Source organism: Gobio gobio, assembly GCF_949357685.1.
Source record: "Gobio gobio genome assembly, chromosome: 2".
Classification (NCBI taxonomy): domain Eukaryota; kingdom Metazoa; phylum Chordata; class Actinopteri; order Cypriniformes; family Gobionidae; genus Gobio; species Gobio gobio.
Genome location: NC_137098.1, coordinates 51734009 through 51747625, shown reverse-complemented (window position 1 = coordinate 51747625; position 13617 = coordinate 51734009). Strand labels below are relative to the sequence as shown.

The 13617-nt window shown below is 37.3% G+C and overlaps 1 protein-coding gene across 1 annotated transcript in view; it reads left to right on the top strand.

Moving 5' to 3' along the window:
* The first annotated feature begins 1375 nt into the window (after nt 1-1375).
* arrb2b (arrestin, beta 2b) overlaps nt 1376-13617 on the top strand; it is a 66031-nt gene continuing 53789 nt past the window's right edge. Inside the window, exon 1 of the mRNA XM_079810580.1 lies at nt 1376-1609. Within this exon, the coding sequence (XP_079666706.1) occupies nt 1587-1609 (23 nt within the window). The 5' untranslated portion in view covers nt 1376-1586. The remainder of the gene's footprint in view (nt 1610-13617) is intronic.

Here is a 13617-nt window from a genome sequence, read left to right as displayed (position 1 = left end):
TTTGTTGTGTATGTCTGTATTTAGACCAAGATATAGTAACCATCATGAATGGACCTTAATGAATGTGGATTACATACCCCCAAAAAATGGGTGAAGGAATGATTTGGGCCACAGATCCTTAACTAAAATATTTAAAGGTTAAACGTTATAATTATTGCTTTTGCCCTGGCACCCAGTGATACTGAAATCACAATGCATAGAGTACATGATTTTTTGAGCAAAAGTGTTTGAAGCTTATATGCACTTCTTTGTTCAAAATAAGCAATAGTTTTAAATGAAATCAAATGCAAATAATGGCCTCAGGTGCAATATGTCTAAGCATTTGAACGTTTAGTCCAGGGATAATGGGCTGTGTAATAAGGTTCTAATGGTCCACCAAGGTCCTTAAATGATCAAAGATTAGACTATAAATCCCTGACTGTCAATATGGTAACAAACTAAAGTTTCCTGATTCATATGTGTATGTTATGTACCTTTAGACAAAACTGTTTTTTTTATATTTTGTATCATATTTGATACATCAGGCTTTTATGGCCCACTATAATATAGGAGAATATGGAGCTCACACCTCAATTTTATCCAGAGGTCAAAGGTGCAGATGTTATTTATGTGGCCAAAACATAAGCTGAAATTCTGGTAGCTCGTATCGTAAATTATTGTGATTTTCATACCAGTATAACAGGCTACTTGCATAAAATGCATGTAAATATTAGTTGTCAATCTATAGTAAGTATTGTCTCAATAAGATGATATTTAAATGCTTAGTTTCATGACCACAAACAAAACTGATGTATCTTTGAGTCGCTAGATGGCGCAAGCCTCTATTTTATTATACATGTTTGGGTTCATGGTTGCGTTACATAATGCCATCATGGGATTTTTTCCCGATAATGACATTAGTGACATACTGAAATTAAATGGGAGTCATATGCAGTCGTAAATGAACTATATTAGTTTGTCCTGGAGAAAATGAACTATCCCAAGTGCAGTATATCAGTTCTTCGCAGTCTGTTTGCTCTCCTGTTTAATGGCATTCGCCTCATCATTTTGACATTTTAATGGTATCCGTTCAGAGATAACATTTCTAAGGTTGACATTTAGATGAAAACGCAAAAGCCTTCCAAATCCTGTCAATTATATTTCAAACGTATTTCCGCACTTTCTCCAACAGACTCTTGTGTACGCCATATGATACACGTAAATATGTAAATGTTTTAGTTTTTCCTCTTTACTGTACTAACCATCACACGTTATTTCTAAACGGCATTTCTGATTGGTAGTCCCTTGGGCAAAGAGGGGGGCCTTCGTGAACCGAGGGATGACGATATAGGTTTCTCCGCGTTTGATTGGCTACTCGCGGTGCTCATCAAACTCCGAGGCCAAAGCCCAGTCGCTTGGTGTCTGAAGCGGCAGCGAGCGGAGTGGGGCGAGAGGCTTCCGTCTCTGGGCTGCGGAAACTACCCTGCGAACGCCTGCGAGAGTGGCAGTGATTGAGGAAAGGAGGGACGCTTTATACGAACTCTCGGCTCAGTTAAAGACCCATTACAAAGCATCTTCCCCGTATTAAAGGGAAAAGGCCTGCGGAGATGGGCGACAAGGCGGGGACCAGGTAAGAGGCAGTTTTCAGCGCAGGTTCAATTGCTTCTCTGACTTCTGATTTTGAAGTCACGATATCATATTCTCACAACTCATCCTATGACGAACAGTCTCGCCAAACCTCAGAGGCTGGAGGGATGTCGTGGGAAACCAGTCTATTTGAGTGAGGTATACTTGTTAGGTCTGTGTAACCGACAGGATATGCATCGGCACTCGAAGCAAACGCTCTTAAAAACATGATCACTGGACATCTTATGTACTTCACCCAGGGTGGGGTGACTGTCCAGCACGATACACCATAAATCTACATAATTGTACACCCCAGAAAAGCAATTGCAACCGAAATCTTGAAGTTATGCGTGGGAGTGCGGCATGTAGTTGCTTTAACAGCTCGTGTTATCTGCTGCGATCTGATGTTATCTTGTTGTTTGAGGACTCAAGTTGTGACCGATATTTTTTCAGCGCTCGCTGCGGCTGGTCATACTAATAATAATCACCATTTTCATATTTACAACGAGCACTTACTACGACAGGGTGTTAAAATGCTGCATGCATGTAAACGAGCAATGCTCATTATTTCCTCTCCACTGTCCGAAACCAAAAAGTCTGTCGCACCCAGTGCGAGGAATTCCTGCTCATCACTACACGCTCACTTCCTCAACTTTCAGAAAAGGCCTCGACGTTTCCTGTTGCAGCAAACAGTGGGTTCTAATGTTGCTAAATGTCATTTTAACACCTCTCTCTGTCTCTGTGTGCAGAATAGGCCCTATAGGCGCAGTGTAGATGGATAGTCGAGTCGTGGGCGACCATGTACGTGCGCTGAGTTTGATGAGTAACCCAGCAATCCTCTCAGTTGTGCCTTCAGTTCTGCTTACATGTCACGGCTCACACCATCAGGAGGAGAGGAAACCCAAGGGGGTTCTGCCACCCGTGTATCTATAGGCTACATTTAGGGCTTTAACAGAGGTGTTTCAGTCAGGTTACCCTGTTTTGATGTTGTTTGACATCATGTGACACAGTTAGAACTTACACTATGCATGTAGCCTACGACCCCCTGTAAAGCATCGGAAGTAATAGTCAAAATCTAATTTGGAACAGTTTGTTGAACCTTTAGACAAAATAGTTTGCTCCTACTATAATATAGGAGAATATGGAGCTCACACAATTTTATCATTTGGTGCAAATGGACAAAACGTAAACTGAAATTCTGGTAGCTTGTAATGTAAATGAATGTGATTTTCATAACCGTTATACAGGCTACTTGTATAAAATGCCTATAAATATTATTTGTCACTCTATAGGTCTTAGTATTGTCTTAATAAGATGATATATAAATGCTTAGTTTCATGACCAAAGCTGTGTAGTTTTAATCTTGGGGACAAAACACATAGGCCTGGGGTCCGTTCTTCGTACAACGCTAACTCAGTTAGCTGGATTTGATTGTTGACGATTTGGCATGATCTTGGATCGTTTGGTTCTTCGAAGCTCATCCTGGACTTGTTGTCATAGCAACAGGTCTGTAAGCTTAAACCTGCTTGGGTTCAGGCTTATTTCATGTAAACAGGATTAGATTGCATCTTTTTAAGCGGTGTTGATAGTTAAAATTTGTCCCAACCACTGCTACTTTATTACAAGAGTTCCTTACTGAACCAGGGGCAATACTAATTTTAAATAATAACAATAATAATAATATAAAATGTATTTTAAAATATTATAATGTTGTGTATAATACTATAGAGACAGCCACTTGATTGAGAGATTTATTTTTCAAAGAATAATTACTTTATAATTTAACTTTATAATTCTATAAAGGAACTTTAATTAATACTGTCACGTGGATTCAAATTGAATGAAAAATTAAATGAATTGCTAATTACAACATCGAAATAAAAATGTTAAGGGTGTACAAATTCTATAAATGCGTGAATATAAATAATTGGGAATCATGTTTAAAATAAACAATGCACATTTCATTAATCTATTATAACTTTTATGTTGTTTTGGTCGCTTGGCTGTTTCCTTATAAAGGTCCAGAAATTCATATATATATTTTTTTTATTTGTCAAGTTTTTCGCCAGGTGGCTTTTTTAATTATATTATGTCATTACGTTGCTGTCTTGCCGCCAGCCAATCACTGCATTGCTGTTTATGGTTTCGAGTATCGATGCATCTGCCCTCTTCTGGGAACACGAGAACATGCAGTGATCTCAGACAACTTAATCCAGATATTTTAATCCAATCCGCAAATTCGTTTGAAGAACCAAATTAGCCAGAGATCAGTTATCATGATTAGAAGATCTGGGTTCTGTCAAATCACCTCAGATGTATTAAGCGAGGTACGAAGAACGGACCCCAGGTTTCACAGACAGGGCTTGGATTAAGGATAAGACCTTAGTTCAATTTGATAAACACGCCTTAGAAAAAAAGCATTACTGGTGTGCATTTTGAGACAAAACAATGGTACTGCTATGCCAGTGCAAGTTGCTTTCAGTTGCTTAAAGCTGCAGTCCGTAACACTTTTTTTTTTGGTTAAAAATGACCCAGAATAAAATTGAGCAGTACATAACTAGCCAGTGTTTAAAACGGTCCCTTTACCTTAACCCGATTCACAATGGTAAGCTTGTAATAATGTGTTATAATTTGAGTGGTACTGGTGGATTTCCGCAGAGATGGCGACAAAGAGGCAAAATTTACGAACTGTAGCTTTAAACATGCATTTTAGCCTGGGACTAACTTAAGCCTTGTATGTGAAACCAGGCAATAATGCAATGCAACAATGATTGGAAGAGATGTACAAATAAACAGTCTGTTGCATCATATTTTTTTGCACACATTTAAACATGATTTTTCTAAAAGTAAGTAAGCCTAAAAGTAAGTTGCTTCAGTCCAGTAACTGTTCATCCTAAAATATTACTAATAAAAGTTATTCTTGCATTTACTTACTCTAAAAATCATTAAAAGGTTCACAGCAAAAAGTCATATGTCCTGAAGGTGGACATGAATTATTTACATGCATTAGGGGTGGAAAAATCAATCAGAGGGCAGAAGGCATGTACAGTAGTAGATTGTGTGCTACAGTTTTTGTTCAGCAAAGATTTGATCATGCTGACAGTTTAGAGGCCTTAGACATTTATGTAAGATTTATAGGGTTCAACCTCACATTGATTGTACCAAACCTTTATGGCTTTCTTTATTCGGCGGAACACAAAAGGTGTTTCAATTTGGTCACCATTCACATTCATTGTATGGAGAAAAGATGCATGTAAATGGTGAAATAGTTCCATTTTTGGATGAACTATACCTTTAACCTCAAGATTTCTCTTCTCAAGGCTTGGTTTTGTCGCTGAAATGTGAACATTTGCCTTGAAAAGGAGCTCGAAGGAGAGCAGTGATTGTTGCATAGTTATTGTATTGTAATAAGATTAAATAGCGTGACTTTTGTGTGTAGGGAGCAGTTGTTCATCAGCCCACTACAGAGCAAGCCATGCACAGCAAACTTAGCGGGCATTGATTGACACACATTCATAGCGCTGTAAAGCTGTGAAAGAGGCGTTCTATGTAGGTGTCATCAGCCCTTCTGTGCTTTCAAATTAGCCTTGGGTAAATTAAATTTCGCTACCACTCCATAATTGTTGTATTTATCATAATTTCTATTTATAAAGATATTTTGCCACCTAAGACCTCATAGATCTAAATAGTATACCCCTGCCTGTTTCTGCTAGGTACATTCTGATTCAGCCTCTCTTGTGGTTCAGTTATTGTGGAGGCTGTCTGGTGTAGGGGGGATTGTGCAGGCTCAGTGGTGTGTGTGCTGGTTTTATGAAATCCCCCATGTGTGTTTTGTTTTTCCGTGTTTGATAACTACACATTTTCTTGGTTTATGAAACCGGATTTATCAACAAGAAGCCAATACTGTGATATCTGTATCTGATATTCTTTTCACATTTATACACTTGCTTACATTTTTCTTGTTGCTAAAACCAAGTTGCATCAAAGTTTACACAGTAATTGATCTCTTATTTAGTAATATTTGTTTTGTCTTCTTTTTGCACTTTTTTCCCAAAATTTTCCAGGTGGAAAAACTACTTTGGGTTACACTTTATTTTAGAGTGCCCTTGTTTCAGTGTAATTATAGATTTAAAGCTGCAGTCCGTACCTTTTTATTGGGTTAAAAATGATCCAAAATCAATTTGAGCTAGTACATAACCAGCCAGTTTTCAACTTAGCCCGATTCACAACGGTAAGCTTGTAATAATGTGTTATATGTGTTAATTGTCATCCAGAAAGGTCCAAACGACAATCATCATTGACAACTGGAGATTCACCCGTAGTCAAAAGCAAAAGAATAGACTGTATGTGACAAGATCCAGTACTTCAGTACTAAGTTGGTACTGAAATTTTGAAAATGTGATGAGACCAGCATTTCGTAGGACCGGTACTACAGAATATATTCGGAATCGGTACCCACTAGACAGCTGCTTTCAGTCGCTCCCATGTTTATCTAAGTGCAGGCCTCCAGTCTGTAGCCGAATATATGCTAGTGTCTGTGAATATTAAACCTCAAAAGACTATTTAAATATTAATCCTGCATGTTCTGCTTCTTTGTGAATGAATGACACACACACACACACAACAGAAATCTTTTTAGCCTCTGCCGTGTCACTATATGAGGACATGGATGTATAAACTTAAACTCTAGAGCTGCTCTGGTGTCACTTCATAAGCATTTACTGTTTCATTTGAGAAAACTATCGTCATATCTAGGGATGCACCGATTGTTCGGCAACTGAAATTATTCGGCCGAATAAGTGAAAAGACCGAATACATTTTACAGAATAATGAGGTTTTTGATGACGCGATCAAATGTAGCAACCAGCGCTCGTGTGGACGCGTCGAGTATAAACAAGGCTTTAACGTGTCCGAGAAAGACGCAGAAATGGCCGTTTGCAGACACTGTTCTGCTGAATTGTCAAAGCACCCTCATATGCAAGCAAGAGCACCCTCAGTTGATACTGTAATAATATATTGGCAAATGCTCCAGTGCATATTTGTGTCTGTAGAACGTCAAATGTATCATTTACACCGTGACATAGTTGTTGATCTCTTGTATGCAATGGCCAATGTGTTTTAAGTTAGTCAGACTCCACCCCCTGCTCAAACCGCCAGAGTTTTTATTCAGTGTTGAGTTATACAGGCTTGCAAAACCTCTCATGAACAAACAAACAAAATTTGATTATGATTTGATTATGATACCTGTAGACATAATAGGCCTAAGATAATAGGCCTAAGATATATATAAATATTTATATTGTGCTTTGTTTGTATAAGGTCTGCTGAAATGCTAAAAATGTTCAGTGTTAAATAAATATTTTTATATTGTAGTTTTGTAAAAAAAAAAAAAGTAATTTATTTCAAAAGCAAGACAAAATAGTAAAAAAGCTAATTTATGCAATGGTGAAGAAATTGGCAAAATAAATGGGAAAAAATAGAAAAAACGTTTCTCGGCCTTCAGCCAAGTGTTTTATTATGCTTCGGCTTCGGCCAAGAATTTTCATCTCGGTACATCCCTAGTCATATCATAAACACACAAAGTCAAAGTTCTTCACGGCTGACGGTCAAAATAAAAGTTCGGTTTAACTTGAAAAAATGTACAGAAATGTATTAGGCTACTGTTGTACAGTAGATTTAGCTACGTCTCAATGTAATAATACTAACACCTTATAATTATTATTATGAGGTGTGCATCGGGGGTTGCTTATTTTTTGCTTACTTATGACATTTTTCCGGTGAAAATTCTTATTTTTGTTGTACTTCCAAGACATAGAATCTGTGATTCCGAAGTACAGTACACTGGTGCAGTGACTGACAGCCACACATACTCCTCAAAACATTAGATTATTCCGTGCTTAGGAGCCGTGACGATGCACAACCCACGTAAAGATGATAATTCCATAAATAACTGCAATTGCAGGTTTCAAACAAGAGATCGTGACAACGAGGCAAAACTTACGTACTGCAGCTTTAAGTAGGTAATATTAATTAACAACATATTGTTTTAGGGTTAGTTGCTTGTAATTCTTCTAAATATACTGTTCTTGAAAATATGTAACATGGTCACTGTAAAATAAAGGGATACCCTACTTTGTTATAGTTCCATTCTTCTTGTGTTATTCTTTTACCAACCAATGATTGACATATGTCCATTTTTATTTCTACATATAATGATGTAACATCTTTTGTGCTCGTCTCACAATCTTCAGTTTAGTTGTTTTTCTAGTACAACCTAAATGTGTGATATGTTATGGGACATTAGCAGACTTTGTTGTTAGTTTTGAAGCTTTAAGTATAAGAAAATGTGGCTTAATAGCAATGCAGGTAAGAGTAAATAACACAAATGTATTAAAAGGAGCAACATTTAGGAAGCAAGCAATGGACATCGAGGGAAGAAGATAAGGTGTAGAGGAAGGATTCAAGAGTGAAACAGCAGGAAGACTGTTTGCCTAATTTGAAACTTGTACAGCTGTTTTTAATACGTCCAAGCTAAACTTTATTAGCTTGTGAATGTTTACGATGACTCTTTAGTCCATTCTCAAGGGGTAGAGGACAAGATTTGTGAGTGAAAAGAGCCATGACTTCTTCAAGGGACTTACCAAGCATTGTGAGAGATTTCAGAGGTCACTTCGAGTTTTGTAATCGCAGGGAATCACTTTGGTAAGACCAGGGGAAAAAAAAGTGATAGGAAACTTAGTTTAAATGCTGAACAAAATGTCATGTAGCTCCATACTAGTGTTTTTTGGTTTTGCACCATACTTGCGCAATATCCTGCAGCTGAGTTCGACATTGATTGGGGATTTACTGGGGGCTGGTTAGGATATATTCCCCATCCTCCAGCTTGTGACATCTGCATGCTCAAACTCGCGTGTTGTCCTCTTTTTGTTGGGTGATTGATTGGTGTGGTCCATTAAATCACATCTGCATCAGTACGATTAGCATGAGCATGATTAATTGTTTTGTGCATGTTTGCACCTTCTCATCTTCTAATTCTCTCCTCATGCCCTTATACTTCGCCCTGTAAATCTCACCTTTTCTCCTTTCCTTGCTCCTTTATCAGTAATTGATAATGTTACAGGCTCTCTAGTTTCATGATCATAGTCTGCGGTGAACATTTGACAGGCTAAACATAGAAACGGAACATTTTGTTTGTGCAATGAAAGGGATGGTTCAAAAAAAAAAAACATTCTGTCATTATTTTCTTTTTCCAAACCTGTATGACTTTCGTTCTTCTGTGAGACACAAAAGAAGATATTTTGAAGAATTTTTAAAACTGTTTTTGCCCATAAAATGGTCCAAAACAACATTAGACCTCACTGACTTTTATTGTATGGGCAAAAAATACTTTGACATTTTTCAAAATATCATCTTTTGTGTTCTGCAGAAGAAAGAAGGTCATACAGTTTGGAACGTCGTGAGGGTAAGTAAATAATGATAGATAATTCATTTTTGGGTGAACTATCCCTAGAGTCTCATTGACCTAGATGGAAAGGGTGCTATCAGGGATGGCTCACAACACTGTCACAGTATTGCTGTTGCCACCCAGGTTTGTATGCGTTTATCTCTCACACACACACACCCCTCTAATTCATCAGCTGATGGCTCTATTATCTCATTTTAGGCTGAAAGGGCAATTCACTAGAGACTATTTAGACACCTGTCTGCACTGATGGATTAAGTCTCTACATTTAACAGGCGCCCAGTTCCTCTAACATAGTCTAGTTTGTGGACTGAGTTTACCCATCTCATGGGATTTTGTCCAAAATGTTTCATTTCAAAATGTTTCATTCAAAAGTTCCACTCCACCGGTTTCATTTTCTTAGATGTTGTGGGTTTATGTGTGCTGAGTAACGCCACACTTGCAAAATCTAAAGCTCATTTTTACATTTAATGAAGAAAATAAGTGGTGCGTGCCAGCCCAAAACTCGCCACCATGATGCTAGGGGGATCTGGGTGGTTGCCATGGAGATTTTATTCATTTTTAGCAGGTTTGTAAATGGTTACTAATGTGTTCTGGGTGGTTACTTATACTGGCTAAAGTCAAAAAAGCCTCAATGTAAGTCTATGGGTTTTTTTCCCGCCCATTTTATCTTGCCACTATAGCTATAAATCGCATGTCTGATCTTGACTCGCTTAGAAAAGTAATATTAAAGTTTCCTTAAGCCATACCACCAAGGTATCATCCATGTAGTTGGGGATGTGTTACCTACATTTAATACTTGGTGTTAGGGGTTTAAACGATGTTTGGGCAGTAGTAATAGTGATTCTTGTCTTAGCAAGCTCTTTTAACACACCATCTTTCTCTAAAAATAACTCTTGTGCTTTTTCTATTGTCAGGAGTATTGCCCTGTGCATATAAGATATTGTAAAGCTCTTATCACGGAATGCTGGAATTCAGCAGTTTGAGTTCCCAATAGGAAGTGGTCTAGAAAAATAACATTTACACACACACACACACACACCACCTCAGCAATGGAAAAATAATATAATGGAAAAGCAATCTCAGCTGGGTTCCTTTTTTCCATGATATTGCTGTTTTAATTAGGAAATTGCTTGTACTTGACCTCTATATCTTTTTTCCAAATAACTTTTACTTTGCTACTAGATGTGGGCTGTTGAAAGTAAGAGCAACAAGCTCTTTAAAATAGGCTCTAATTATGGGTGCTAGTGCACATTTGCTCTGTGACGTCATGTGGTGTCTGAGTGCTTGGCCTAGTGTCCTGTAAATTGTCTGCATGTGTAAACGGCTGACAGGTGATTATAACCAGACATCCTTGGTGCTCCCCTTGGCTCCATCCTAAGACAACAGTGAGATTGATTAAGTCCCTCTCACACCCACACACACACGTTTACTATCTCAATCCATTACTGTCTCTATTTTTCTCACCACTGCCTCTTCCTGCTGGATCCTCTCAATGTAATGGTCTTGCGTGTTTTTTGCATTTTAGACATTTGCATGTTCACTTACTTTGTTTAAAATTCCCTGTTTTTACTGCACACACGCCACCAAATGTGAGTGTCCACTTGTTTTTCATGTGGGAGGATTTGTTTACAGTATTATTGAGGTTATCAGTGCTTGATGTTAAGCTTTTCCTGGTTCTTGTCTTTAGGACAAGTAAACTATTAGGCATCTGAAATTATATGAAATAATTTTTAGTCCAGATTAATGTTTCTCTGTAATTGATTAATGGTATTCTGATTACTAATGACTACTGTACAATAGGGGTGGGGAGGGGAATCGATTCACAAATAAATTGCGATTCTATCTTCTACCGATTCTAATCGATTCACACATTTCCAAAAAGTTTGCTTTTCTAAATGTTTGTTGTTAACGTGATGTTGTCTGAACAAAGGAGGCGGCAGTCAACTGTGAGAACAGTGCACCACCCGGACTGTTTAGAGAGCACACAGGCTTCAAACTGTGAATCTTAGCGAATAGGAAATAGCCTCAAATAATGCATAGTTACCGGGCGGAGTCTCAATATCCACCAGGCTAGAGTAACATAACGCGGTAACAAGGTGCGTATAACTTAAACTGCTTTATTAAGTAACGTCTGACCAATTGGAGGCCTCGGTATACTTAAAGCATAAATCGAAGAACGAACTGGCATGATGTAATTTCAAGCAAAATCAGGCCAAAACGAAACGGCCTGCCAAAGTGAACTTTTCAGAAGTTCACTCTAGCTGGTAAACAAATTCGAACTCCCATTGGTCCGTGGTGATTATGTAGTGTGCTCTGAGGCTCCACCTTCTTTGACGTGGACAACTTTGCCGGTTCATTTCTTCTGTTCAGTCCCTCGAGGTTGGACGTCAAAACACTGGAGAGCCGCTTTATTGTAGAAAATGTTGTAATTGTAATTGAAAGAGACACTGACTGTTTTTCACGTTTAATTTTGTAAAGATGCTTGCTTTTAAACAATGTATTGTATAAAGTAGTATAAAAATAAAAGTGACGTATAAAAATAAAAGTGACGTAGTGCCGCATTGCAGAGCTTGTGCAAACATCCACATCGCTATGATTAGATGCTTTCTTAAAGGAACACACCACTATTTTTGAAAATAAGCTCATTTTCAAACTCCCCTAGAGTTAAACAGTTGAGTTTTACCATTTTCGAATCCATTCAGCCGATCTCTGGTGGTAGCATTTTTAGCATAGTTTAGCATAGATCATTGAATCTGATTAGACCGTTAGCATCTCGCTCAAAAAATGACCCAAGAGTTTTGATATTTTTCCTATGGAATGAGAGTAAAGTTCCTAGCGAACCGCAACTTTTCATTTTCCGTCGGTCTTAGTAGTACACGATGTAACTACAGAAGAGTCAATTTTAAATAGGAAAAACTCTTTGCTCATTTTTGAACGAGATGCTAACGGTCTAATCAGATTCAATGATCTATGCTAAAAGTGCTACCACCAGACCCAGAGATAGGGAGTTGGAAAATTACCTTTTTTTTTTTGTTTTTTTTAATAGTGCCGTGTTCCGTTAACTACAGTTTTGTCATTGCTGTCATTTTGTTGTTTAATTTGCTATTGAAAGGTAAGTGCATATGCAGCACATATTAACATAACTATATAAACGCCACTCTCTTAGCAGCATGGGCGACGTCAGGATGTTTGCTAACAGTTTCTCAAAGTTCTTTTTACCCCAAAACAAAGAATGAAAAAGACCTTCGCCATAAGTAACAGAGCTGCTGTTCAATTTGCGTTCTGTTGCTCTCCTTCTACTCTCTTCTAAACCCTTCCCTCTCTTCATTAAAGCTCCAGATGAAGGGATGCCAGATATCTAAAAACAAAGCAAAGCAATCCCTTAAAAAAGCAATATAATAAGCAGACATCGCAAAACTGTACCAGGGGAACAAATTTAAGCAATAGTATAAGTACCAATATCATACAAAATTTAAATCAGGAAATGTCATTTATTGTGAATAAAATAGTTAAATATTATAAGTGATTATCACAACATTATCATGCATTATTGGAAAAGCCTTCTATTTAACTGAAGGAAGATACTTTTATGTGATAGTATATTTATGTGTAAATATTTTTATGCCCCCTTTGTGCCAAAGTTTCACTTTTATTTTTTTCTGTGGTTGTCCTGAACAAGTGTTGATCCTGAGTTTATATTTGTGTTTGTGTATGCGTACAGCCCAATCCAATGCGATGATCCATGTCTGCTGCTCGAACTCTCACCTCTCTCCTCAAGAGGAAAAAACGATTTGCCTACATCCAGAAACTTCATCCATGATCCGTGTTAATTGCTTGGCCTATTTTGTCTCGAGATATGTTTGAAACACTTTTTGGAGTGTAAACCACATCTATAACACTTTTCCAATTACAACAGATTGCACAATACAGTATTCTGCTGCCAGTGTTCTAGTTTTGATGGGTTCTCAGAACTTAATTACATGATACCGGAGTAAACTATGATATAATATAATTAATATAATAAAGTTTTTTTTGTAGTTTTAAATTAGCTTGGATGTTTCCTCTGTCTTTTCAAGTTCCCTTTTGTTGAATCTTGTTAAGCTCTTTATAATGATTTGTGGTCATTGTAGTTTCTCAGACAGAAGTAACACTTTGTTTTAGTTTACCAAAATACTTTGTTTAGTATATGGCTATTACTATGATAGGAATACTAATGTAAAAAGATCATTATTATTATTAAGTTGGCTTGGAAGAGCCAACTTACTGAAATCCTAATAAACTTATTATTAAGTTGGCTTGGAAGAGCCAACTTACTGAAATCCTAATAAACTTATTATTAAGTTGGCTTGGAAGAGCCAACTTACTGATATTGTACTTAAACTTATTAAGTTGGCTTGGAAGAGCCAACTTACTGAAATCCTAATAAACTTATTATTATTAAGTTGGCTTGGAAGAGCCAACTTACTGAAATCCTAATAAACTTATTATTATTATTATTATTATTATTTTTCTTACTCAAATTTCTGACTCTAACTCCTCCTAGAGCT